The sequence below is a fragment of the Rhinoraja longicauda genome, chromosome 9, assembly GCF_053455715.1.
Source record: "Rhinoraja longicauda isolate Sanriku21f chromosome 9, sRhiLon1.1, whole genome shotgun sequence".
Taxonomy (NCBI): domain Eukaryota; kingdom Metazoa; phylum Chordata; class Chondrichthyes; order Rajiformes; family Arhynchobatidae; genus Rhinoraja; species Rhinoraja longicauda.
In genome coordinates, this window is record NC_135961.1 from 32,094,454 (window position 1) to 32,120,994 (window position 26,541).

General features: G+C 44.7%; 1 protein-coding gene across 1 annotated transcript in view; it reads right to left on the reverse strand.

The window, feature by feature from the left end:
* The window catches only part of LOC144596954 (WD repeat-containing protein 64-like), a 99,049-nt gene that overhangs the window by 1,716 nt on the left and 70,792 nt on the right, over positions 1 to 26,541 (reverse strand). Inside the window, exons 19-25 of the mRNA XM_078405851.1 lie at positions 18,140 to 18,242; positions 15,825 to 15,886; positions 13,270 to 13,382; positions 11,311 to 11,487; positions 5,972 to 6,080; positions 3,851 to 3,931; positions 3,095 to 3,217 (exon numbers count right to left, since the gene is read on the reverse strand). Coding sequence (XP_078261977.1) covers positions 3,095 to 3,217; positions 3,851 to 3,931; positions 5,972 to 6,080; positions 11,311 to 11,487; positions 13,270 to 13,382; positions 15,825 to 15,886; positions 18,140 to 18,242 — 768 coding nt within the window. The remainder of the gene's footprint in view (positions 1 to 3,094; positions 3,218 to 3,850; positions 3,932 to 5,971; positions 6,081 to 11,310; positions 11,488 to 13,269; positions 13,383 to 15,824; positions 15,887 to 18,139; positions 18,243 to 26,541) is intronic.

Below are 26,541 nucleotides of genomic sequence, written 5' to 3' on the forward strand. Positions count from 1 at the left end.
CAGGCAAAATCAAAACAGTATCCCCGATATGAGAGAATGGAATATAGGTAGAAGAGAGGAAAGGATCTAAACTTTGAAAAACAAGAAATTGAATTAATATGAATGAAGCTAAGAAACAATAAGGTGGGAATCACAACTCTACCGCTGCTCCACCATGGGGAGAATGACGGAGGATTGTGAGAAGAGGGCCGGAGGGGTGGGAGCCGAGGGTGCCAGAGATGTAGAGACAGGGAGGGCTGGAGGAATGTGGAAAAGGTAGGGCCGGAGGAGTGAATAGAGGCAGGACTGGAGGTATAGGGGTGAGAGGGACGGAGTAGGGGTAGGGAGTGCTGTAGCAGTGGATGCTGAGAGGCATGCAAGGTGTGGGTAGAGGAGGTGGTAGAAGAGTGGAGGAGGAGACAGGGCCCAGGAAGTGATGAGAGAAGGCCGGGGATTGGTGAGAAAGAGCTTGTGGGATGGATGAGAGGGAGTGGCAGGATTTTGGGAGTATGGGCCAGAAGAGTAGAGAGAGAGAGAGGTATGGACGGGTAGGGGCTGAGGAAAGGCCGAGTATGAGGGAAAGTGCCTATAGAAATGGAAAGTAAAGGCCAGAGGAGGGGGCATGGATGGAGGTGTGGGGGAAAGAGGTTCGGAGGAAACGGGGAGAGAGTAATGGAGATGCACAGGGGGGAGAGTGGGATGGAGAAGAGGAGGGAGAGTGGGACAAGACAGTGAATAAAAGGGGGAGGTGGATTGGCGGAAGAGAGGACTGGAACAATAGCTATTTGGAGGGACGAAAGTCTGGGAGGCGAGAGGGAAGGGGGATTGGGGAGAGAGACGCCCAGTGGAGTGAGGAGAAGGAGAGAGAGAGCCGGAGGAGTGGGGAGAGAGAGAAGATAGCAGGAGTGAAGAGAGAGAAGGCCTTAGCAAGGAGAGGGAGGGACGGAGGGGTAGGGAAAGAACAGGCGGCAGGTATGCGGAAGAGTGAGCAGCGGAGGATTCGGGGGAGCAAGTGCAAGAGGAGTGGGGAGAGAGTGCCGGAGGAGTAGGGAGAAGGAGGGCCGGAGGAGTGGGAGAGATAGGGGGGGGTCGGCTTGGGGGGGGTAATGAGGTGGTGAAAGTGGCCCGGGGACGAGAAAAAAGAGCCGATGAGCGAGGAGTGAGAGGGCAGAGATGTGTGGGGAGACAAGGCCAATATTCGAGCAGAGAGGTCCGGAGGAGTGAGGTGTTTTGGTGAGGCCGGAGGTGTGTGGAGTAAGAGGGCCGGGGACTGGGCGGTTGGGCGGTGACGCGCCGGCTGCCCATTGGTCCTCGCAGCCCCGCCGCCAACACATTCTAACCGCGGCGTTGGCAACACATTCTAACTGCACCGGTTGGGGAGCAGTGCGCGTAACACAGTGTCCCTCAGTGGGATGCCGATTTCAAGCACTTAGCGCGGGGCTCTCTAAAGCGCGGGGCCCGTAGCAAATTCTACTTTTGCTACTACGTTAATCCAACGCTGGAAGTTTACTCCAAGCAAGCGTGAAGTGTTGCACTTTGGGAGATCGAATACATGGAGAAACTACACAGTTAATGGCAAGACACTTAATAGCATTGATGTACAGAGGGATCTTGGGGTCCAAATCTGTAGATCCCCAATAATGGCAACACAAGTAGATCGAGTGATAAAGAAGGCTTGTGGTATGGGACATTGAGTATAAGAGTCAGAAAGTCATTTCACAGCTTTATACGACTTTAGTTAGGCTGCATTTGAAATATTGTGTGCAATTTTGGTCGCCCCATTACAAGAAGGATGTGGAAGGTTTGGAGAGGGTGCAGAAGTTTGTCAGAATGCTGACTGGAGTAAGGGTGTTGCTTATAAAAAGATAGACGCAAAGTGCTGGAGTATCTCAGCGGGTCAGGCAGCATCTCTGGAGAAAAAGGATGGGTGACATTTTAGGTCAGGATCCATCTTCACAGTCTTCAGAGGTCTGAAGAATGGTCCTGACCCGAAAAGTCATCTATCCTTTTCCCCCAGAGATGTTGCCTGACCTGCTGAGCTACTCTAGCACTTTGTGTCTATCTTTGGTATAAACCAGCATCTGCAGATCTTTGTTTCTACACATTGGCTATAAAGAGAGGTTGGACAAACTTGGATTGTTTTCTCTGGAACTGGAGAAGATAAGGGGAGGCCTGATAGAAGTATATACAACTGGGAGAGACATAGATTATTTGGAGGTGTTATTATATTGGCTAAATTCAAATGTGGCAAATATTCTACAATTTATACTTCACATTTAGAAATGGGCTAAAAATTAAATCGTTTTGCATCAACAATAGAGATATAATTTTAAACAGTATTTCCCAAGTGTCTTTTCATGAGTAGGACAGAAAGCATCTAAAACGGGACATTCTGAAACTGGCCATCATGTTACATTTTACACTCCAAGTCTAGGCCACCAAAAATTATACAAAATAATCAACCATAGCAGGTTTCATAGAGAGTGGTTAAAAGTGAAAAAAAAATTTTTTTTTAAAAAGAATATGAAATAATAAATATAACAATAAATATAGAGAAGGAACTGCAGGTGTTGGAATTTTGAGCAAAACATGAAGTGCTGGAGAGACTCAGTGGATGAGGCAACATCTGTGGAGGGAAATGGATAGACGAAGTATTAGGTAGGGAAGAAGATTCACTACCCATTACAGAGTTATCAGTCCTGGCCTACTATCTACCTCAGACTAATAGGACATTACTGTCTTTATCTTGCACTAAACGTTATTACCTTTAGCATGTATCTGTACATTGTGGATGATTAGATTGTAATCACGTATAGTCTTTCCGCATGCAACAATAGCTTTTCACTGTACCTCGGTACACATGACAATAAACAAAGCTAAACATACATCACCTATACATTCCCTCCACAGATGCTGCCTCGCCAGCTGAGATCCTCCAGCACTTTGTGTTTTACATTACAATTAATATACATTTTTTACAGAAAAAAGACCCAAACTGCTGGAGCAACTTATACAGTATCTCTGGAGAACATGGGTAGGTGACATTTCACTTCAGGACTCCTCCACAGACTTTTAATGCCCATTTTATTCTTGTATATTATTCTATCTGACTTACTGCTTTCGTGGTTAAAATGGTGACTTTCTTTTCTCTTGCAAAAATGTTATGGAGGGAGTCACGGCGCTTTTCTTCAGGAAATGTTACGTTCTTAAACTGGTCTACTTCGAATAAAGGATCCATCTGTGAAAACACCAAGACATTGAAGAATTATACCAGGTGTCACTTTCTGTCTCACTCATTTGTTGGGCTGAATTGGCTCCTTCACCCTCTGAAATAGTCATAGAGACATACAGAGTGGAAACAGGGCCTTTGGCCCAACTCGCCCACACCAATCAACATGTGCCATCTACACTAGTCCCACCTGCCTGCATTTGGCCCTTATCCCTCTAAACCTGTCCTATCCATGTACCTGTCTAAATGTTTCTTAAACATTGCAATAATTCCTGCCTCAACTACCTCCTCCGACAGCTTGTTCTACACACCCACCAGCCTTGTGGTGAAAAAGTTGCAAAGAGGGACCATCGGGACTCGAATTAGTACTTTTGTAACTTTGTCAGCACCGGATATGTGGCAACTCTTTGTGTACTTGGTGTATTGTATGCAAAACCAACAGATTTTACTGTACCTAGACAATAAAGTACTGAATAATTGAATCATATTTAATTCTGGGTTAAATCAATTTTCAAAGGCATAAGTACTTTGCAATTGGATGTCTGGTGGAATATACACCATTGAGGTTTTATATATTAGACTTCATTTAACAGCTTATCAAGCACGTCATTTGCTCTGTAAACACAATGAGGATTATCTTACATTGTACACAGGAAGAGCCCGAAAAACAGCCCCCATCGCTCTGGTGCCCGATGTGGAACTTTCCATTGGTTTTTGTTTTAGCTGTTAGGAATCAAGCAGTAAAGAATCATTCATTACATTTTCAACTACCATTAATTAAGAAGCTTAAAACATACACAAATGATTGGAAAATGATGAATGGATCACTCTGACCCAGTGCCGCCGTAAGGACAAAGGGCCTTTAAGGGCAAGTTAAGACTCTGAACACTTTTAACAACTTTGCTTTTGAAAGATACAAGATGGCACCAGAAACATGACGACTCTTGTGTACTGTCTCAGTGTAATCTACTATCTTACACTCATGTACTTAAGTATGATTGTGCCGATGAATAGTAAGATTTTTACTGAACTATAAGTAAGAAAGGAATTTCACTGTTCCAAGGTACATGTGACAATAAAGTACCATTGAACCATCGAATGAATGCAATGCCGATCAAAGGGACAGCAGTGATATTCCAGAGCTCACAACCTCTGCTGGAGGCCTGATCACAATGTTAGTAGAAACACTTTCTAAAGCTTTAATCAAACCATCAGCCCTGATGGTCTGCCAAAGATACATGTTGCTGATGGTAAATTAGTTTAGTTTAGTTTATTGTCACGTGTACCGAGGTACAGTGAAAAGCTTTTGTGCGTACTAACCAGTCAGCAGAAAGATAATACATAGTTACAATCAATCCATTTGCGGTGTACAGTTCCATGATAAGGGAATAACGTTTAGTGCAAAGTAAAGCCAGCAAAGTCCAATCAAGGATAGGCTTAGGGTCATCAAGGAGGCAGTCTTCATTAACCTGACTGTCTATGCATCAGATCTTAGTTTGGTCAGCATGTTATAGGAAAGATGTTGTCAGGTTTTGGTCCCCATGTTATTGGATATATGTTGTCAAGATTTGGTCACCATGTTATAAGAAAGATGTTTTCAAGCTGGAAAGGGTGCAGAAAAGATTTACAAGGATGTTGCCAGGGCTCAAAGGCCTGAGCTATAGGGAGAGGTTGAGCAGGCTAGGACCTTATTCCTTGGAGCATAGGAGGATGAGGGGTGATCATATAGATGTGTACAAAATCATGAGAGGAATAGATTGGGTAAAAGCACAGTCTCTTGCCCAGAGTAGCTGAATCAAGAACCAGAGGACACAGGTTTAAAGTGAGGTGGGGAAAAATTTAATAGGAACCTGAGGGGTAATTTTTTCACACAAATGGTGGTGGTGTATGGAACAAGCTGCCGCTGGGTGTAGGGAACGAGGAAGTAGTTGAGGCAAGTCCTATCGCAACATTTAAGAAGCATTTAGATAGGTACAAGGATATGATAGGTTTGGGGGGATATGAGCCAAACACAGGCAGGTGGGATTAGTGTAGATGGGGGATGTTGGTCAGGTTGTGCCGAAGGGCTGGTTTTTTTGCACGCTGTTTCTCAAAAGTTAAACAAAGTAAAGTATACGGCCAGGATTGGAGATGAGACAGTTGTTTTTTGTTCAGTCGGGTCGAGTGTGCATTTTTGGAGAGAGAGCTCATGATAACCAAGTTTAAGTCAAAAGTCACCTGTACAACTGTCAATAAAGAAAGAAACAATGGCAAGAGGCGAGAGTCATGAGTGTTTAATTATCACATGCACTGGGAACAGAACATGTCTGAAAAAGGGTCTCGACCCGAAACGTCACCCATTCCTTCTGTCCAGAGATGCCGCCTGTCCTGCTGAGTTACTCCAGCTTTTTGTGTCTATCGGTTTAAACCAGCATCTGCAGTTCCTTCCTGAACATGGAAATTTGCTGCAGCTTAACAGACACATTAACGTAACTGATAATTATATAATAAACAATATGATAAACAATAATACAATAAATTATCAATTACACTGGATAATCTAAAAGTGCAAGCAGATGTACATAGTGTATTCTTATATAGAATACAAAGTAATCTGTTGCTGAGAATGCGAAGATTGTAACACTATAGAGAAAAACAATTTCATGAATGCAGGAATTGGGAAGGTAAATGCAGGCTGGGAGAGTGAGGGAATCTTGCTGTGAGGAAGAATATATTTATTACGGGACAAGTGAAACATTCATTAAAACACATTTTGATTCCTACCCTTGGTAAAGTAATCGATTTGAAGAATTTCTTGTCTTGATCTACATCGAGAGTTTTGCGCTGTTGCTGCAGCTTCATTAAATAACTTTCCCGATCAAATGGTTTCCATCTAAATCAAAAAGAAAAAAAAGGTTGACATCGAGGATGAGTTAAATTAAGCTGCTTGGTGCAATTAGATGGTGGACATTTTAACTGCAGTCAAACGCAATGACGTTATGCATTTATGATACCGAAGTAGAGATGGTTGAAAGCTTCAAATTCCTAGGTGTAAATATCACCAGCCAGACTGAAGCAATGGCCAAGAAAGCACACCAATGCCTCTACTTCCTTAGAAGGCTTAGGAGGTTCGGCATGCCCCCAACAACTCTCACCAACGTCTACAGATGCGCCAGAGAAAGCATTTTATCGGGATGCATCACAGCTTGGTTTGGGAACAGCTCCATCCAAGACTGCAAAAAATTGCAGCGAATTGTGGACGCAGCCCAGACCATCACACAAACCAACCTGCCTTCTGTTGATTCCATTTACACCTCACGCTGCCTCAGCAGGACCACCAACATCATACAGGATGAGTTGCACCCTCGCCACTCCCTATTCTCCCCTCTCCCATCAGGCAAAATGTACAGAAGTGTGAAAATGCACATGTCCAGATTCATCGATAGTTTCTTCCCAGCTGTTATCTGGAAACTGAACCATATTGCCAACAACCTATCTACCGCATTGGGGACCCTCTGACTTCATTGGACTTCATTGGAAAACCTCAGACTATCTTTGATCAGACTTATCTTGCACAAATGTTATTCGCGTTATTCCGTTTATCATGTATCTGCGGATGAGTATTGTCTTTCCACTGACTGGTTAGCGTGCAAAAAAAAGCTTTTCACTGTACCTCGGTACACGTGACAATAAACTAAACTCAACTCAACTCAACTCACATTGAACCACAGAGTGGTAAAAGAAGGTCTGGAGCTTCAACTGTTTATGGTCAGGCAATCAAGAACAAGTACATCTTTGATGCACAAACAGATTCAGAGAAAAAACCACATCAACTGCTACGTGCTCTGGACTATAGTTCTAATTGGACTTCAGGAAAATGAACCCTTCGAAGGCCTTCATGTTGGAAAAAAAAAATCACAAAGTGCTGGAGGAGGTCAGCGGGTTGGGCAGCATCTGTGGAGGGAATGGATACCTGCACCTTTGTCACATTTTACCCATTAATGCCAATCCAACCACCCTCACCTGTATCCACCTATCACTTGCCAGGGCACACCCTGTTTTCACCCATCCAGCTTTCTCCTCCCCACCACAATCAGTCTGAAGACCCGAAATGTTGCCTGTCTATTCACTCCGCAGATTCTGCCTGACCTGCTGAGATCCTCCAGCCTGTTGTGCTTTGTTCGAGATTCAGCAGTTCCTTGTGTCTCCTGCATTGTGGATGTCAATTAATGATGAATTTGACAGTAACTTGAGAGAAACTGGCTTGGAATGGGCAAAGACATGGTTCCATCAGCTAGCCGCCCACTGCATATACCCAAGTGTTGACTTGCAGCCTGAAGCCTTTCTGATCTGTAATACCAAGGCTCATTGCACCAGTGAGGGGGGAAGATCAGGACAAGTTCTACTCGCAATACAGCCCCAAAAGTCTTTAGACAGATAGTAAAGCTAATGCCCCAGATTATGTTGGCTTGGCTGTCAAGGTACTATGAATGTTTTTACAACATTCAAAAACAATAAAATGTCATTTAAACAATGTGGGGAAAAAATATTTATGTCCACAAACACGTAGGCAAAGATTGGCCACCAGGATAATCCACAGACTGCCAGCGTTGTCTCTCCAAGCTCAAAGCTGAGCCACTAAGAAGAAACCTGTACCATCAGCACCTCCTGTCGTGGCAAGGGTGAACTGCAGGAAGAGGCCTGAGATCGCCACGCCTCTTCCTTCAAAGACCAGGATGAAGCTGCTGGGACAAACCCAAGATTGCCAGCGGCATCGCACATGCGCTCTGACGGTGTGAGACAGTGATCACATGTGGTCCTGGGCTTTCTGACCACTGTAAATAAGACCATAAGTGATAGGAGCAGAATTAGGCCATTCAGCCCATCAAGTCTACTCGGCCATTCAATCATGGCTGATCTATCTTTCCCTCTCAACCCCGTTCTCCTGCCCTCCCCATATCTCCTGACACCCGTCCTAATCAAGAATTTCTCTATCTCTGCCTTAGAAATATCCATTGACGTGGCCTCCACAGCCTTCTGTGGCATGAATTCCACAGATTCACCACCCTCTGACCAAAGAAATTCCTCTTCATCTCCTTCCCAAAGGAACATCATTTTATTCTGAGGCCACGACCTCTGGTCCTAGATTCTCCCACTAGTGGAAACATCCTCTCCACATTCACTCTATCCAGAATAACCCATGTGAGTTTGCCCTATTGCGAGTGTCAGTATGGTCACTGCTGGTATCATCCCCTATGCCACACAGATTTAAAGCTTCATGAGGTGCTGGAGACCTGAAGTCAAAGTCTTCAGTGACCCCAAAACATGGACTACCATTAGAGGCATCATATGCTACTATCATATATTTCATCATCGATGTTATCACGGGAGCCTGCGGACTTAACATCGGGGACTGACTTCGGGAGCTCCAACGGCAGGAGCTTTGACCGCCCCGATCGCGGGAGCTTCGATGGCCCCGATGTGGGAGCTTCGATCGCCCCGACTGCGGATGGTTCGACTGCCCCGACCGCGGGAGTACAGGAGGGACGAAGATAATCCGTTATTGCCTCCCATCACAGTGCGCTGTGGTGGATGCTTATGTTAATGTTTATGTAGTTGTGTGTGTTGTTGCTTTTTTGGTATGACTGTATGGCAAATCAAATTCCTTGTATGTTTTTACATACTTGGCTAGTAAATTAATTACAATTCCAATTACAAATCTGGAACTGGAAATCTGGGTTACTCTTTCTTCTGGATCATAAGGTGGTGCATTAAAATTCCACCAGGAAAGCTGTAATTGGAGTGGACTTTTAGTTTAGTTTAGTCTAGAGATACTGCATGGAAACAGGCCCATCAACCCATTGTGTCCACACCGACCAGTGATCCCTGTACACTAACACTATCCAAGGGACCATTTTTCAATCTTTACCAAAGCCAATTAACCAACAAACCTGTACGTTTTTGAAGTGTGGAAGGAAACCGGAGCAAACCGGAGAAAACCCACACAGTCACAGGGAGAATGTACACACTACATACAGACAGCACCAGTAGTCAGGATCAACCCTGGGTCTCTGGTGCTGACTTCCAATGTAACACTAAGCAATGTTATGTGATCCATGATGCCACATTTCAGCTGTAACGTTTTACAAGTAATCCATCTCGCCTCCCAGGCAGACCTGGCAGATCCCGTGGTGTCCCATACTTATAATAATAATAATAATAATGCATTACATTTATATAGCGCTTTTCATATACTCAAAGACGCTTTACAGGGATTTAGAGAACATAGGGAAGTGAATAAATAGATAAATAAGTAAACAAACAGAGAAAGGAGACATAAGGTGAGGTGACCTTTAGTGGTTGAAGGCAGTACTGAACAGGTGAGACTTCAGTGATGTTTTGAATGTGGTGAGTGTGGAGAAGTCTCTGACGGTTTGGGGTAGTGAGTTCCATAGGGTGGGAGCAGCGATGGAGAAAGCCCTGACCCCCCAGGATCTGAGTTTGGATACTTCATCGATCAAACACTGTCAGGATGTCAGACGTTAAAATAAGAAATAAAAGAAATTGCATATCCCCTTGGGCCAAGATCAGACTTCTCAGGGACTTGGAAATTGCAAGATGGTGCCAGAACGTAATAACTCTTTGTATGCTGTTCCAAAATTGCGCTCATGTTCATAAGTTCATAAGTTCATATGTTATAGGAGCAGAACCTACTCTACTCTGTCATTCAATCATGGCTGATCTTTCTTTCTCTCTCAACCCCATTCTCCTGCCAATAACCCAAAACCACTCTTACCAAACAAGAATCTGTCAATCTCCGCCTTTAAAGTATCCATTGACTTGGCTTCCACAATTGTCTGTGCCAATGAATTTCACGGATTCACCACCTTCTGATGAAATAAATTCCTCCTCCTCTTCTTTCTAAAGGTACGTCCTTTTATTCTGAGGCAATGGCCTCTGGTCATAGACTCTCCCACTATGGTACAGTATGTAGAGTATGAATGACTGGATAGCATGCAGAACAAGTTTTTCACTGTATCTCTGTATCTCTGTACACATGACAATAAATAAATGGAACTAAATTAAACTATCATGTAAAAAAGGCCTAGATGCCCTTCCGATGTCAACATCAACTTTTCTTTCCTTTACAAGGAGCTTTTCTTACATATGCACAACCCACAAAGTGATACATTAATCATAACTGCTATTCATGCAGATTGCAACCATCAAACTATAACATTGTCAGCCGTATCCATGAGGCACCTGAGCCCCCGCGGTGAGCACTGTTCACGGAAGGCCTCCAAAGACCCCATCCACACCTTGTCCTCCCTCTCCAGGACACATGGTCACCGACGTAAGCTCGAAAAAGGGGCAGGCAGCCGACTCGGGTAGAACACTCAACTGCCCGCTGCCTGGACCCGTGAATGGCCATCTTGCCAGACCAACAGGGAGATGGTAAAGTCAACCAACAGGGAGATCTCACCACCTTCAAAAGCAACCTTAACCCTTCAATGTTACCAGAGCAGATTTTACAGAGTTGCAAATTCCACACAGCACGGAAACCGTTTCTGACCTTGATCATATATTCTTGAGAGTGCAAGCCAGAAGGAAGAGTTGGTATCTGTGAACAACTATCAAAAAACATGAATAAAAACCCCTGGTTCACCAATGTCCATCAGGGAAGGAGATTTGCCATCTACAGGTGACCCAGATTCCCAGCAACACAATTAACTTTTAACTGTCCTCAAATGCATCTGCTTAGGGCCAATATGGGGTGTGCAAGAAGGCTAGTACCATGACGGACACACCTCATGGTTAAATAAATTAGAAAAATAAACAATGGTATAGGCAACTCATCAAATGGTGCAGAATAATTCTATTTTAGTGATACATTTTCAGAGATTTCAGGTTGAGGTAAACTTACTACATTCCGTCTGAAGAAGGGTCTCGACCCGAAACGTAACCCATTCCTTCTCTCCAGAGATGCTGTCTGTCCCGCTGAGTTACTCCAGGTTTTTGTGTCCATCTTTAGTTTAAACCAGCATCTGCAGTTCCTTTATACACTTACTACATTGTCAGATATTGCAAAATATTGCAGTCCAATGCATTATTTATCATCTCACCTTTTCCAATCCAACATCAAAGGGTAGTCCAAATGGTCTGCTTTCTGGGATTGCTTTGACTCCACTGGGGCTTCAGTTATATCACTGGGTAAAACGAACTCAATGGGATTCATTAGATGTAAAAAACTGTGTTGTCCAAAGTATCCAATATAATGGCCATTTAATGAATACCAAACCCTGGATAACAAACAAACAATTAATCAATTGATATTGTTCATTCAAATACAAAAACCTGTCACATGAGTATATCTTCCGAGATGTCTTTGTGCTCAAATTCATGTGATAAACATAAAGGAAAAGGGTTTGTGTTACAATTCCCCTAAAACCACATTGTTAAACCCAACTAGTTTAGTCTGAAGAAGGGTTTTGACCTGAAACGTCACCGATTCCTTTTCTCCAGAGATGCTACTTGACTCGCTGAGATACTTCAGGATTTTGTGTCTATCTTAGTTTAGTTTAGTTTAATTTAGTTTAGTTTAGTTTAGTTTAGTTTAGTTTAGTTTAGTTTAGTTTAGTTTAGTTTAGTTTAGTTTAGTTTAGTTTAGTTTAGTTTAATTTAGTTTAGTTTAGTTTAGTTTAGTTTTGTTCAGAGATACTAGGAAACAGTATAGAAACAGACCCTTTCGCCTGCCAAGTCCGCGCCAACCATCGATTGCCCGTTCACACTAGTTCTACATCCTACAGACTCGGGGGAATTTACAGAAGCCAACTAAACTACACACTTGCACGTCTTTGGAATGTGGGAGGAAATCGGAGCACATGAAGAAAACCCAAGGGAGAACGTACAAACTCTGCACAGACAAGCATCTGCAGTCAGGAGGTCTGGTGCTGTGAGGCAAAGTTTAGTGCAGCCAAATTGCTATCCTAAGTTCACAAACTGCCATGATAGAGTAAGAATATGAATTGATGGAAAAATATTTGGAAATAAAGCTCATGCATTCATAGAAGTTGGTTGATCATTTCTATAAATTAATAACTGGGTCTTTTCTTCAGAGGAAAGAATCCATACCTTGATAGATAATCTAATGATCTAAATCACAAAATAATCAACTACATTTAACATTGCTAGTGAGGGAGTGCAGCGTAGGTTCACGAGGTTAATTCCCGAGATGGCTGGACTGTCATATGTTGAAAGAATGGAGCAACTGGGCTTGTAGACTCTGGAATTTAGAAGGATGAGAGAGGATCTTATTGAAACATATAAGATTATTAAGGGATTGGACACGCGAGAGGCAGGAAACATGTTCCCTATGTTTGGGGAGTCCCGAACCAGGGGCCACAGTTTAAGAATAAGGGGTCAGCCATTTAGAACGGAGATGAGGAAAAACTTTTTCACCCAGAGAGTTGTGAAGCTGTGGAATTCTCTGCCTCAGAAGGCAGTGGAGGCTGATTCTCTGGATGCTTTCAAGGGAGAGTTAGATAGCTCTTAAAGATAGCGGAGTCAAGGGATATGGGGAGAAGGCAGGAACGGGGTATTGATTGTGGATGATCAGCCGTGATCACAGTGAATGGTGGTGCTGGCTCGACGGGCCGAATAGCCTACTCCTGCATCTATTGTCTATTGTATTGTCTACATTGGGTGGCACGGTGGCGCAGAGGTAAAGTTGCTGCCTTACAGAGCCTGAGAACCAGGTTCGATATACAAAGTTTGTCTATACAAAGTTTGTATGTTCTCCCCGTGACCATGTGGGGTTTCCCCGGGTGCTCCGGTTTCCTCCCATAATTCCAAAGACGTACAAGTTTGTAGGTTAATTGGCTTCAGTAAAAATTGTAATTTGTCCCTAGTGTGTAGGATAGTGGGATAATGCTAGTGTATGGGGTGATCACAGGTCGGCACGGACTCGGTGGGCCAAAGGACCTGTTTCCGCGCTAAATTAAACTAAAAGATACCACATCATGTAAAAGGAGTGCATTAAGACAAATGCTGGCCCCAAGTTTAATGTCAATCCAGTTACGCACCTGACAGAAGAATCTACCGATGCAGAAATGACAACATTTACTTCCTCCAAGAAGACAATGCTGACTATTGGCAAAATATGAGCTCTCCAGCTAATGATACGATTTATGGGCTCCTGCAAAAATATAGTAAAGTTGATCTTACGTAATTCCAAACAACTTGGCAATTTTTAAATTTTAGTTCAGAGATGCTGCGCGAAAACGGGCCCTTCATCCCACCGAGTCCGTGCCGACCAGTGATCCCCTCACGCTTTCACTATCCTGTACACTAGGGACAATTTACAATCTTTTACCACAGCAAATTAATCTACAAACCTTTGGAGTGTAGGAGGAAACTGGAGTATGGAGAAAACCCACGCAGTCAAGGGGAGAACGTACAAACTCCATACAGACAGCATCTGTAGTCAGGATCAAACCCGGGTCTCTGGCGCTGTAAGGTAGCAACTCTACTGCTGCGCCACCATTTGATACAGAGATTTGAGCAAAGGATGAGATAGGGTTGGACAGTCTTTTTTTTTATCCTTTCGAGTTCACAAGGATGGAGGTGGAACTACTGAATTGCTCTGGTCAAGATCCAACATGAAAAGAATGGGCCAAATGACCTCCTGTGACCATTTCATGAGACCATAAGAGATAGGAGCACAATTAGGCCATTCAACCCATCGAGGCTGCTCCACCATTCAATCATGGCTGATCTATTCTTCCCTCTCAGCCTCAATCTCCTGCCTTCTCCCCGCAACCTTTCACACCCTTCCTAGCTAAGAATCCATTAATCTCTGTAGTAAAAATATCCCATGTCTTGACCACCTCAGCCATCTGTGGCAGTGAATTCTGCAGATTCAGCACCCTCTGGCTAAATAAATTCTTCCTCATCCCTATTTTGAAGGTACGCCCTTTCATTCTGAGGCTGTGCCCTCTGGTCCGAGACTCTCCAATTACTGGGAACTTACTGGAAATCATTCCATGATTCTTTCATTATCACCCAACAACTTCTTCTTCAACTCCTCCCACTTCATCCACATCCATGGGCACTTTTATGAGCCCCAGCTATGGTCGAACAACCCTTGTTCTAGGCGTACACTGGCCCTATCGCCAAACTCTATCTCTGTTACATTGACGACTGCATCGGGACTACCCTCCTGCAACCATGGAGAACTCACAGACTTCATTAAAATCATTACCAATTTTCATCCTGCACTCAAATTCACTTGAACCATCTCCGACATCTCCCTTCCATTTTTTGATCTTCCCGTCCCCATCACAGCAGATACTGTCGACTATTCATGGACATCATTTATGAACCTACTGACTCCCACAGCTATCTAGATTACACCTCTTCCCACCTTGCCTCCTGCAAAGACTATTCCCTACTCCCAATTTCTCCGTCTATGCCGCATCTGCGACTAAGATGAGGTGTTCCATACCAGGACTTCCTAGATGTCCTCATTCTTTAGGGAACGGGGATTCTCCTCTTCTATCATAGATGAGGCCTTCACAGGTATCTCCCCAGTAGCCCGCAGCTCTGCTCTTGCTCCCCCTCCCCCTGGTCGCAACAGAGACGGAGTCCTTACCTTTCACCCGTCGCATACAGCATATAATCCTTCAACATTTTCACCATCTCCAATGGGATCCCACCATATCTTCCCATCTCCACTTTCCATAGAGACCGTTCCCTCTGCAACTCCCTGGTTAAATCATCCCTTCCCACTCAAACCACCCCCTCCCCAGGTACTATTATTTCACCTGCAAACGCAGAAGATGCAACACCTGTCCCTATATCTCCTCCTTTGACTCCGTCCAAGGACCTCGGCAGTCCTTTCAGGTGAGGCAGAGGTTTACTTGCACCTCCTCCAACCTTATCTACTGTATCCGCTGTTCCAGGTGTGGACTCCTGTATTTCGGCGAGACCAAGCGCAGGCTCGGCGATCGTTTCGCTGAACACCTCCACTCAGTCTACCTGATCTCCCGGTTGCTAAACACTTTAACTCCTCCTCCCATTCCCATTCTGACCTTTCTGTCCAAGGCCTCTTCCACTGTCAGAGTGAGGCCCAATGCAAATTGGAGGAACAGCACTTCATATTTCGTTTGGGTAGCTTACACCCCAGCTGTATGAGTTTTGACTTCTCTAACTTCAAGTTGCCCTTTCTTTCCCTCTCTCTCCGTCCCTCTGCCACCCTAGTTCTCCGACTAGTTTCACTGTCTTTCTGATTAATTTTACTGATTACCTTGTCATCTTCCCCTCAGCTAACAATGAACCATTCTACATTTCAGCCTCATCTGCTTTGATCTGTCGTTTGCACACCTGATCCCTCCATATCCCTAGACTCCCTCTCCCCTGACACTGTCTGAAGAAGGGTCTCAACTCAAAACATCACCCATTCCTTCTCTCCAGAGATGCTGCCTGTCCCGCTGAGTTACTCCAGCATTTTGTATCTATCTTTGGTGTAAACCAGCATCTGCAGTTCATTCCCACACACTTCCTTAATTATCACTCAATTTCATTCTCAATAACTAAGTTCTTAACTCTGAATTTAGCTAAGTTAAGCAACAAAACATACCTTATTTCGTGCCGATGGATCGGTGATCAATGTTTCAATATCCCAAATTATTATGTATCCCTCTGTATGAAAACACATATTGGTTAATTTTAAGACACATCACCTCCAGCCATGGTTATGATCTTCCAGCTTTATATTCGCCTGCAATCAGTCTGAAGAAGGGTCTCGATCCAAAATATCACCTATCTATATTCTCCAGAAATGCTACCTGTCCTGCTGAGTTACTCCTGCACTTCATGTCCTTCTGAGAGAGTAACCACCTCCTTTGTGCATGAAAGGCAGTTATACACTTTGGAGGGAAGTATTGCTTGATATTTAATCTGGTTTTCAGCTTGGATAAGCTCAGGACAACATAGATGGAGATGGGTGTCTTCAAGATGAAGGGATAAAGAGGGCAGAGCAATGAAAGCAGATATTGATTGATTGAAAGACAGCTTGGAAATAAGCCCTTCGCCCCAACGAGTCCACACTGACCATCACCCATCACAATAGTTCAATGGGTCAAGGGTTATTGTCACATGTCACATGGTCAAAAATACATTTGGACAGGTATTAAAAGACATTTGGATAGGTACATGGATAGGAAAGGTTTAGAGGGATGTGGGCCAAATGTGGACAGGTGGGACCAGTGTAGATGGGGCATCTTGGTCAGCATGACAAGTTGGGCCGAAGGGCCTGTTTCCATGATGTATGACTGTGACTGCATAGGTACAGTGAAATTCCTTTTTTGCACACAGTTCTATGTTATCAATGTTTTCTAGTTAAATGTGTAACCATGGGCACTTACAATGGCCCCACCTATGCCTGCCTTTTGGTTAGTTACATCGAACAGTCTTTGTTTCAGGCACACACTGGCTCTATCCACCAACTCTCAAGAGAGAGTTAGATTTAGCTCTTAGGGCTCAGGGAATCATAGGGAAAAAGCCAGAACCGGGTACTGATTTTGGACGATCAGCCATGATCATATTGAATGGTGGTGCTGGCTCAAAGGGCCAAACGGCCTACTCCTGCACCTATTTTCTATGTTACTAACTATTCTCCGCTACATCAATGACTGCTTCAGGGCTGCCTCCTGTACCCATGCAGAACTCATGAACTTCATTAATTTCCCCCCTGACCTCAAATTCATCTGGACAAAGGGTCTCGACCCGAATCGTTACCAATCCATGTTCTCCAGAGATACTGCATGATCCGCTGATTTACTCCAGCACTGTGTCTTTCTACGTTATCTCACTTTCTCACCCACTCGCACACACTAGAGGACAATATACTGGCCAATTAATCTACATCTTTGGGATGTGGGAGGAACGCAAAGCACCTTGAGGAAATGGTCAGAGAGAGAACACGCAGACTCCACTCCAAGGTCAATATTGAACCTGTGTCTCTGCCGTTGTGAGGCAGCAGCCGTACCAGCTGTGCCGCCCATTTCAAGTCTCTTTTGCTGCTGTTGATGCCATCTACACTTCACGCTGCCTCGGCAAGGCCACCAACATAATCAAGGACCAGTCACACCCTGGACACTCCCTGTTCTCCCTTTTCCCCATCAGACAAGAGGCACAGAAGTGTGAAAATGCATACCTCCAGATTCTGGGACAATTTTTTCCCAACTGTATCAGGCAACTGAACCATCCTTTCACCACCTAGAGAGTGATCCTGAGCTACCATCTCCTCATTTGAGACACGAGGACTAACTTTAATCGGACATTACTGGTCTTAATCTTTCACTAATCGTTATTCCCTTTATCCTGTTTCTGTACACTGTGGACAGCTTGATTGTAATCATGTACAGTCTTTCCACTGACAGGCTAGCACGCAACAAAAATAGCTTTTTACTGTACCTTAGTACAGATGACAATAAATTAAACTGAACTAAACTAAGATAGACAGTAAGGAGTAACTCAATGGGTCAGTCAGCGTCTCTGGAGAAAAGAAACAGGTGACGTTTTGGGTCAAAACTGTGGATGGCTTGATTATAATCATGTATTGTCTTTCCGCTGGCAGGATGGCACGCAACAAAAAGCTTTTCACTGTACCTCGGTACAGGTGCGAACAAACTAAATTAAACCAAACTAAAACAAACTAAACTAAACCTAGCTAAAATATACTAAACAAAATTAAACTCTGTAATATTTTGTGTATTATCACTGCCTACAATTCTCATTTTCTCCGGTTGATCATGGTAGGGTATTAATGGAGGCTAACTTCACAGTCAATTCAACCAATTTTAACGCAGATTAATGATCAGAACACAACACACTTGCTTAAGCCAAATACAAACCTGTGTAAAGGAAGTTGTTAAGGATGAATCAACTTACTGTGATTTCCAGCCACGACAAGAGGCATTGTATTAGCGACTGAAATTGCAGTGATAGGATGGCAAAACTGAAGGGTGGGCAAGATCTTATCCAACTGTATACCCTGTAAGAGAATGAAAATAAACCCACAATGGATTGCACTGCACAATGCAATTGGAGTGTGATATTTCAGGAGCGCTAGTGTGCTAATGTAGATGTAAGTGTGTATCAGGCCTCCCCTCATATCAGGATTTCTCACTTGGACTGGATGCCAACAATGGCCCATTGTGGGCTCAACCTTTCCTTGATCATCGTTGCTGCCTTTGATTTGTTCTTTTGCATACCTTTCATTCATTTGTTCTATGTACCTTTTCATACCTCTCGTTTCTCCCTCCCCTGTCTCTGGGTCTGAAGAAGGGTATCCACCCAAAATGTCACCTATTTCTTTTCTCCAGAGATGCTGCCTGACCCGCTGAGTTACTCCAGCATTTTATGAATTATCTAGCAGGATTGATTGATTGACTGAAAGATGCAGCAAGGAAACAAGCCCTTCAGCCGAAAGGCGTTCACACCGACCTTCGATCGCGCATTCATTTGAGTTCCATGCTATCCCACTTTCTCATTCACTCCCTACACACTAAGGGCAGTTTACAGAGGCCAATAAACCTACAAACCCGCACATCTTTGGGATGTGGGAGGAAACCGGAGCACCTGGAAGGAAACCCATGTTGTCACAGGAAGAACGTACAAAATCCACACGGACAGCCCCCATAGTCAGGATCAAACCCGGGTCTCTGGCGCTGTAAGGCAACAGCTCTAGCAGCTGTGCCATTGTACCACCCCATCCAATTTCCAATAATAAAATTATTAAACTAAAGTTTGAAATTTCCAATAATAAAACCTGCATCTATACCATTAACCCTTGGAAAGTCAGAGCTATAAGAACGACAAAAGGGGAAACATAGACCCGCCATGATTGAATGGCAGAGTAGACTCAATTGGCCAAATGACCTAATTCTTCTCCTATGACTTATGAACTTATGGAGCATACCTTAGAAAAGAGATATGGAGGAATTTCTTCAGTCAGAAGGTAGTGAATCCGTGGAATTCATTGCCACAGATGGCTGTGGAGGCCAAGCCATTGGGTATGTTTAAAACAGAGATTGACGGGTTCTTGATTAGTAAGAGTGACAAAGGTTACGGGAGAAGGCAGGTTGAAAGGGAAAAATAGATCAGCCATGACTGAATGGCAGAGCAGACTCGATGGGCTGAATGGCCTAAATCTGCTTCTATGTCTTATAATGTAAAAAAAAACATATTTGTGAGATAATAATAAAGTATAAATGGAAATGCTCTTGAAAGACTACAGATGGTGCCATTGCAAAACAAATCAGTTAGTACTCAATAAACCTCATAGCACTGATAGGGGAAATATAAACCGGCTATCAAGAAACAAGTTGTGTCCATTTTACAAATGTGGACATCCATCCCTTACAGCACAATCACATCAGTTGTCCATAATTTTCATTTTATGGTCAGGATCATTGCCTGAAAAAAGCAAACGACCCCGTTTACATTAACAGTGACCACATTGCCAGCATAAGTACTGCAGTGAGGTTACTGACTCCATTTGAAACCATCACCAGTCCAGTAGTAACAAGGAATTATAGCAAATGTGGTATACATCAAAATATTTGGTATATTATGTCTATACCAAAGGTAGACACAAAGTGTTGGAGTAACTCAGCAAGTCAGACAGCATCTCTGGAGAAAATGGATAGGTCACATTTTGGGTCGAGATCCTTCTTCAGACATTTTTCAGAACTTCTTAAGAAATGTTGCCATATTTGACCATATTGATTGAAAAAAACAGCGTGGAAACAGGCCCGTTGGTCCATCGGGTCCACGACGACTATCGATCACCCATTCACACTTGTTGTTTTATCCCGCTATCACATCCGCTCCCTACACACCAAGAACAATTTACAGAGGCTAATTAACATACAAAGCTGCACTATCTTTAATTGAACTTTGCTGGACTTTATCTTGCATTTTCGTTATTCCCTTTATACTGTATCTGTCCGTTGTGGGTGGCTTATTGTAATCATGTATAGTCTTTCCACTGACTGTACAGCACGCAGGAAAAATGCTTTTCACTGTACCTTGGTACACGTGACAATAAACCAAACTGTCCCAAAATGGCGGCGCTGCCCTAGCAGCTGCGGCTTACCTGTGGTCCATTTGTCTTTGTGTTTTTGTTGTTTTTTTTGTCTTAATTGTAGATGTGATGTCGTGTTTTTGTGGTTGTGTACTATGTGTGTGTGTGGGGGGGAGGGGGGAACTGTAAAATTGTTAATTTGTCCCTTCCGAACGGAGACCCGACCTTTGTTTTCTGGGTCGGGTCTCCGTTCTTGCTACGGCCTACCACCGGCCCAACTCCTGGAGCGGGTGGCCTCCAGGGCTCTGGTTCGCAGAGCCCGCGGACCGGACTCACCATCAGCGGAGCCGGCCGTCCTCGGAGGCTGCGGGAGCGGCTGCGACTCGCCTTAGGCTCGGGCCGCATCGGGAGCTCCGGCAGCGGCATCGTCTTCGCCCGCCCCGAATCGTGGGGCTTGGGTCGACCCGCCCCGGACATTTCACCGTCTGGCGCGGCCTGAAATAGGCCGCGGGTTTTTTCTCTGCTCGGCGGGGGCTTCAATGTCGGGAGCCATGACCGGCCCGACGTGCAGCGGCAGCGTGTTCGCCCGCCCCGGATCGCGGGGCGGGGGTTGGCCCGCTGCGGACCTTTCACCGTCCGGCGCGGCCTGAAACGTGGCAACGACACCAGCATGACCGCGGGAGAAGACGGCAGGGGAAGAGAAAATACATTCTGGCCTTCCCTCACAGTGAGGAGGGGTCTGGAGGAGACTCACTGTGATGGATGTTTCTTTTTTTTTGTGTTGGTTGGGGTTGTGTAATTTGCTTATTTTACTGCTTTTATTGTTATAATAATAATAATAATAAGCATTTATTTTATATAGCGCCTTATCGGGTGCTCAAAGCGCTTTACAAAAACAATCAACATAAAAACAAACAGACAAACTATCCTAACGGAAAAGCGGCGAATAAACAACGCCAGCGTCCTCTCACGTCAGGGTCCGGCAGTAGACAACAAAAAGCACAGGACACACAGATACAATTTTTACACAAACAGCCATCACAGCGATTGCTCCAGGCATACCCTCACTGTGATGGAAGGCAAAGAAAAGTCTTATCTCCTCCTCATTCTTCTCCCGTGGTGCCACGAGGTGATCGAGGCTCCCAACTTTTTGAAGCCCCCACCGGGCGATGGAAAGTCCCAGGGCCGAGCCGAGCAGGCCGATGAAAGTCCTGAGCCCCCACTGGGCGATGGAAAGTCCCAGGGCCGAGCCGAGCAGGCCGATGAAAGTCCTGAGCCCCCACCGGTCGATGGAAAGTGCTGCGGCCGGGCCACGCAGGGTGATGAAGGGCCTGCGAGCGGGTCGATCGTACCTCGCGCTTCGGGGCGGTCGAAGCTGCTACGGCTGGAGCTCCCAAAAACCGGTCGCCAGCCAGGGACCTGCGAACTCCCGATGTTGCGGTCTGCAGGGCCCACGGCCGAAGCCTCGGAGATGGTAAGTCCAGGCCCTGCGACCGGAGTCTTCAAGGTCGATCCCAGCTGGAGGCCGCCGACTCCACGATGTTAGGCCGTAGCGCGAACGGAGATACGACACGGTAAAGGTCGCATCTCCGTTGAGGAAGAGATTAGAAAAAAGGTTTCCCCCAACCCCCCCACCACCCCCCCACATACACAGAGTTAAAAATAGAACAAAACGTACATTAAACGATGACAATAGACAAAAAAAAAAAAAAAAAGACAGAGAGACTGCCGGTGAGCCGCAGCTGCAGAACACAGCCACGCCCCTGGACTGTTGGACTGTGGGTGACTAAATTTCGTCAAATAAAGATATCCTGAATATCCTGAATCCTAAACCAACCTAAACTAAACCAAACCAAACCAAACTATACAAACCCACAGGCCATTACAAAAAGTTGGCCCACAGCAGGGTCTGAGCAACACTGTGTGAATGTTCCTATTGTATTTAAGAACATTGAGCAAGTTTGGTGCTGCAGACTATTGCAGCCAGAGACATGTCAAGTATCCCATCATGCTCTGGGAGGATACTCTGCTGGTTGGAAGAGACACCAGGAGCAACAGACCCAAGAAGCACAGTAAAGGATGTTCATATAATCAATGCCTCGTCAGTGTCAGTTCAGGGTCTGGGGTCTGCTCCGCCATTTGATAATGGCTGATCTATGTTTCACTCTCAACCCTATTTTTGGGCAGCACAGTGGCCCAGCAGTAGGGGCAACACTGTGGCGCAGCGGTTGAGTTGTTGCCTTATAGCGCCAGAGACCCGGGTTTGATCCTGACTACGGGTGCTGTCTGTACGGAGTTTGTATGTTCTCCCTGTGACCGTGTGGGTTTTCCCTGGGAACTCTGGTTTCCTCCCACTCTCCAAAGACATACAGGTTTGTAGGTTAATTGGTTTTGGTAAAAAAAATGCAAATTGTTCCTAGCATGTAAGATAGTGCCAGAAAATGGAGTGATCACTGGTCGGCATGGATTCAGTGGATCGAAGGGTCTGTTTCCACACTGTATCTCTAAAGTCTAAAGTTTAGATTTATTTTTTCACCTGCACAGTGAAAAGGGTTGCTTTGCATAGTATCTAATTAAACCAGGTAAGACTATCCATAAATACAATCAAGTCAAACTCGTGATTGATAGGTAGAGTGAAGGGAAAGATATAATGTGCAGAATATAGGTCTATATAGATCGTTATAGTGCAACAATTCCAGAGTCCAATGTATGCAATGAGGTAGAGAAGAATTGCACAATGCCCTAGCTTATGGAAGGACTATTTGGAAGCCTGATAACAGAGAAGAAGCTGTTTCTGAATCTGCTGGAGCACACTTTCAAGCCTCTGTACTGAATGCCCAACAGGGGCGGGGATGATGATCACAAGACATGAGTGGAATTAGGCCATTCAACCCATTGAGTCTGTTCCACCATTCGAACATGGCTGATCTATTTTTCCCACTCAACCCCATTCTTCTGCCTTCTGCCCATAATCCCTGACACCCTTATTAATCAAGAATCTATGAATCTCTGCCATAAAAATCTCTTAAATGCCTTCTCCCCAAGCTTGTCCCACAAAGTCCAGAGACTGGAGAGAATGCAACCGGCGATGATGGATGTGAGGAGCAAGGCCGTGTTCCCCTAGAACATATCTGAGAAAGTTTTGTTTAGATTAGTTTAGAAATACAGCACGGAAACAGGCCCTTTGGCCTATTGAGTCCACGCTGACCAGTGATCACTCACCCCGTACAACAGCACTATCCTAAACACGAGGGACAATTTACAATTTTACTGAACCCAATTAACCTACAAACCTGTACGTCTTTGGAATATCGGAGGAAACCAGAACACCTGGAGAAAACACACATGGTCACAGGAAGAACATATAAACTCCGTACAGACAAGATCGAACCCAGGTCCCTGGTGCTATAAGGCAGCAACTCTACCGTTGCACCACCATTTTCCAGCCCTGTGAGCTACCCATTGTAAACCATCCTATTGTGAGCTGCACCAAGGACAGAACGACCAAATAGGTACTGGCATCTTGTGAAATGGACAAATTGGTTAAATCGCAAAGCACAAACAATGGGATAATTAAGGAACCAAATGGTTTGAAATGATTGTGGAATTGTGCCAGCAGGAATTTGAAGTTAAATAGAGACATATTTGTATGGGAAAGGATCAAAATTGCAACTGTGTAAATATCAATAAAGAACGAAGCAATGTTTGGTAGGTGTGCAAAGAGATATATCCCATCCCTGGATGCATTGCAGCATGGCAGAAGGTTCTCGAGACACGCCTCAGCGCAGAATGAATAAAGACCTGGTGGGCCACATGCGGCCAAGTGCGGTCGCAGGCCTGGATCGCCACCGCAAAGAAGGACCTGGTGGGCCGCGGCCTGCGGGGGGGGGGGGGGGGTAAGCTCAGAAACTGCCAAGCTCGACCCTGAGGAGGAGGGAGCCGCTGGAGTAGACGGGTGCAAAGAGTGGGCCGGTGAGTTGAGTTGTTTGAACTAATCGCGAATAAAGTACAGATATTAGGCAAATACAATGACTGGTTTTATTATATGCTGCATTTAATTACAAAAAAAACATACTATGAGTCACCAGTCACTCAAAGAGAGATCCAGAGTGCATCATGCCTATTAAGGGAGAATTCGCTTAATTTATTGACCAAACCCCACCTTCCGATCTCAGACTCAGTGACTAACCGGAGAGTAACTGCTGGTTTGTACTGTGCTGCAGTTATATTCATCTCATATCTCCTTGTTTGTTGAGGTTTCATCCCTGGACTCCTGCCCACTCCATTTTATAACGAAAACATTATGCTCGATTGAGTCTTTTATAGAAGCAAAGGCTCAACCAAATGTTAGTTATTGTTGGCAAATGGCGCAATGGAACATCAAGCAAAATGAAAATGCGGGGTCCAGATTTCCCGATATCTAACTGTTTGCGTCAGCGGTTACAATAGTGAGGTGGCATTCACAAGATCTAAGCAGTTGTTGCTTGATTTTGATCGAAAGAGGGAGGTTGGTTCTGGTGCTTCAATAAGATAGTGACAGCTTCATACCGAACCTGTCCATTGCTGTAAATATTACAGCAAAAGGTTCAACCTTAAAGTGCAGGAAATGACTAAATATAGAATAGCAGGCATGATTTAATAAATGTGAGCATCGTCTGGAAGAAGTATATAAATCAGTGAGACGAAGTGTTTTATCGGCGACCGGTTTTGCTGCACACTTACTCTCGGTCCTCCAAGCCATACTGGATCTAGCCGTTGCCAACCATTTCAACTCCCCTTCCCATTCCCATACTGACCTTTCTGTCCTGGGTCTCCTCCATTGCCAGAGTGAGGCCACACACACACAGGAGGAGGAGCATCTCATATTGTGCCTGGGTAGCTTACAACCCAATGGCATCAACATTGAATTCTCCAATTTTAAGTAACCTCTAAACATAATCCCCCTCCCCCCTCCACTTTCTCCCCCCACACCCTTTATTTATCCCCTCTCCCACTCCCCTCCCCGTGCTCTACTTGGTCTCTCATCTATTTCTCTCCTCACCCTTTATCTTTCATTCCTCTGGCTTCACAATTTGGAACACTACAATCAGTCATAGGAGCGGAATTAGTCCATTTGGCCCATTGAGTCTACCCCGCCATTCAATCACGGCTGATCTATCGTTCCCTCTCAACCCCATTCTCCTGCCTTCTTCCCGTAACCTTTTGGCACCCTTCCTTATCAAGAATTTAAACTTAAGACTTTAGAGATACAGCAAGGAAACAGGCCCCTCAGCCCACCATGTCCACGCTGACCAGCGATCTCCCTTGAACACTAGCGCTATCCTCCACACTAGGTGCAATTTACAATTTTACCAAAGCCAATTAACCTACAAACCTGTACGTCTTTGCAGTATGAGGGGAAACCCAGAGCACCCAGGGAAAAGTCCATGCAGTCACATGGAGAACATACAAGCTCCATACACACAGCACCTTCAGTCTGGATCGGACCTGGGTCCCTGCCCTGTGAGATAGCAATTCTACCGCTGAGCCACTGTGCCACCAAGTACCTGTCAATCTCTGCTTTAAAAATACCCAAAGTCTTGGCCTCCACAACCTTCTGTGCCAATGCAATCCACAGAATCACCACCCTCTGGTAAAGAAATTCCTCCTCATCTCCTTTCTAAAAGTACGTCCTTTTATTCTGAGGCTGTGCCCTCTGGTCCTAGCCTTTCCCACTAGTGGAAACATTCTCTCCACATCCACTCTATGCAGGCCTTTCACTACGCAGTAAGTTTCTATGAGATTCCCCCCTCATCCTTCTATACATCAGTGGGTAAAGGCCCAGTGCCGTCAAATGCTCATTATACTATCCCTCTAAACCTGTCATATCCATATGGAGGATATCAGAACAATAATATGGACTTTGCAATTCACTTGGTAAATCTAATGTCCACAGAAGTTTGATTACAGGTTACTTTATGAGCTGGAACAACACAATCTACTATCCTCACACAAAAATATGATTTCTGACTTTGTGCTTCCAAAAGACAAAATTTAACTCCAGCAGTAAACTCTCACAGTTATAGAGTCATACAGTGTGGAAACAGGACCTTCAGCCCAACTTGCCCATGCCGACCAACATGTCCCATCTACGTTAGTTCCACCTGCCTATGTTTGGCCCATATCCTTCCAAACCTATACTATCCGTGTACCTGTCAAAATATTTCTTAAAATATTTGAGGTAGTAGAGAATAGTTGAGGTACCTGCCTCAACTACCTCCTCTGG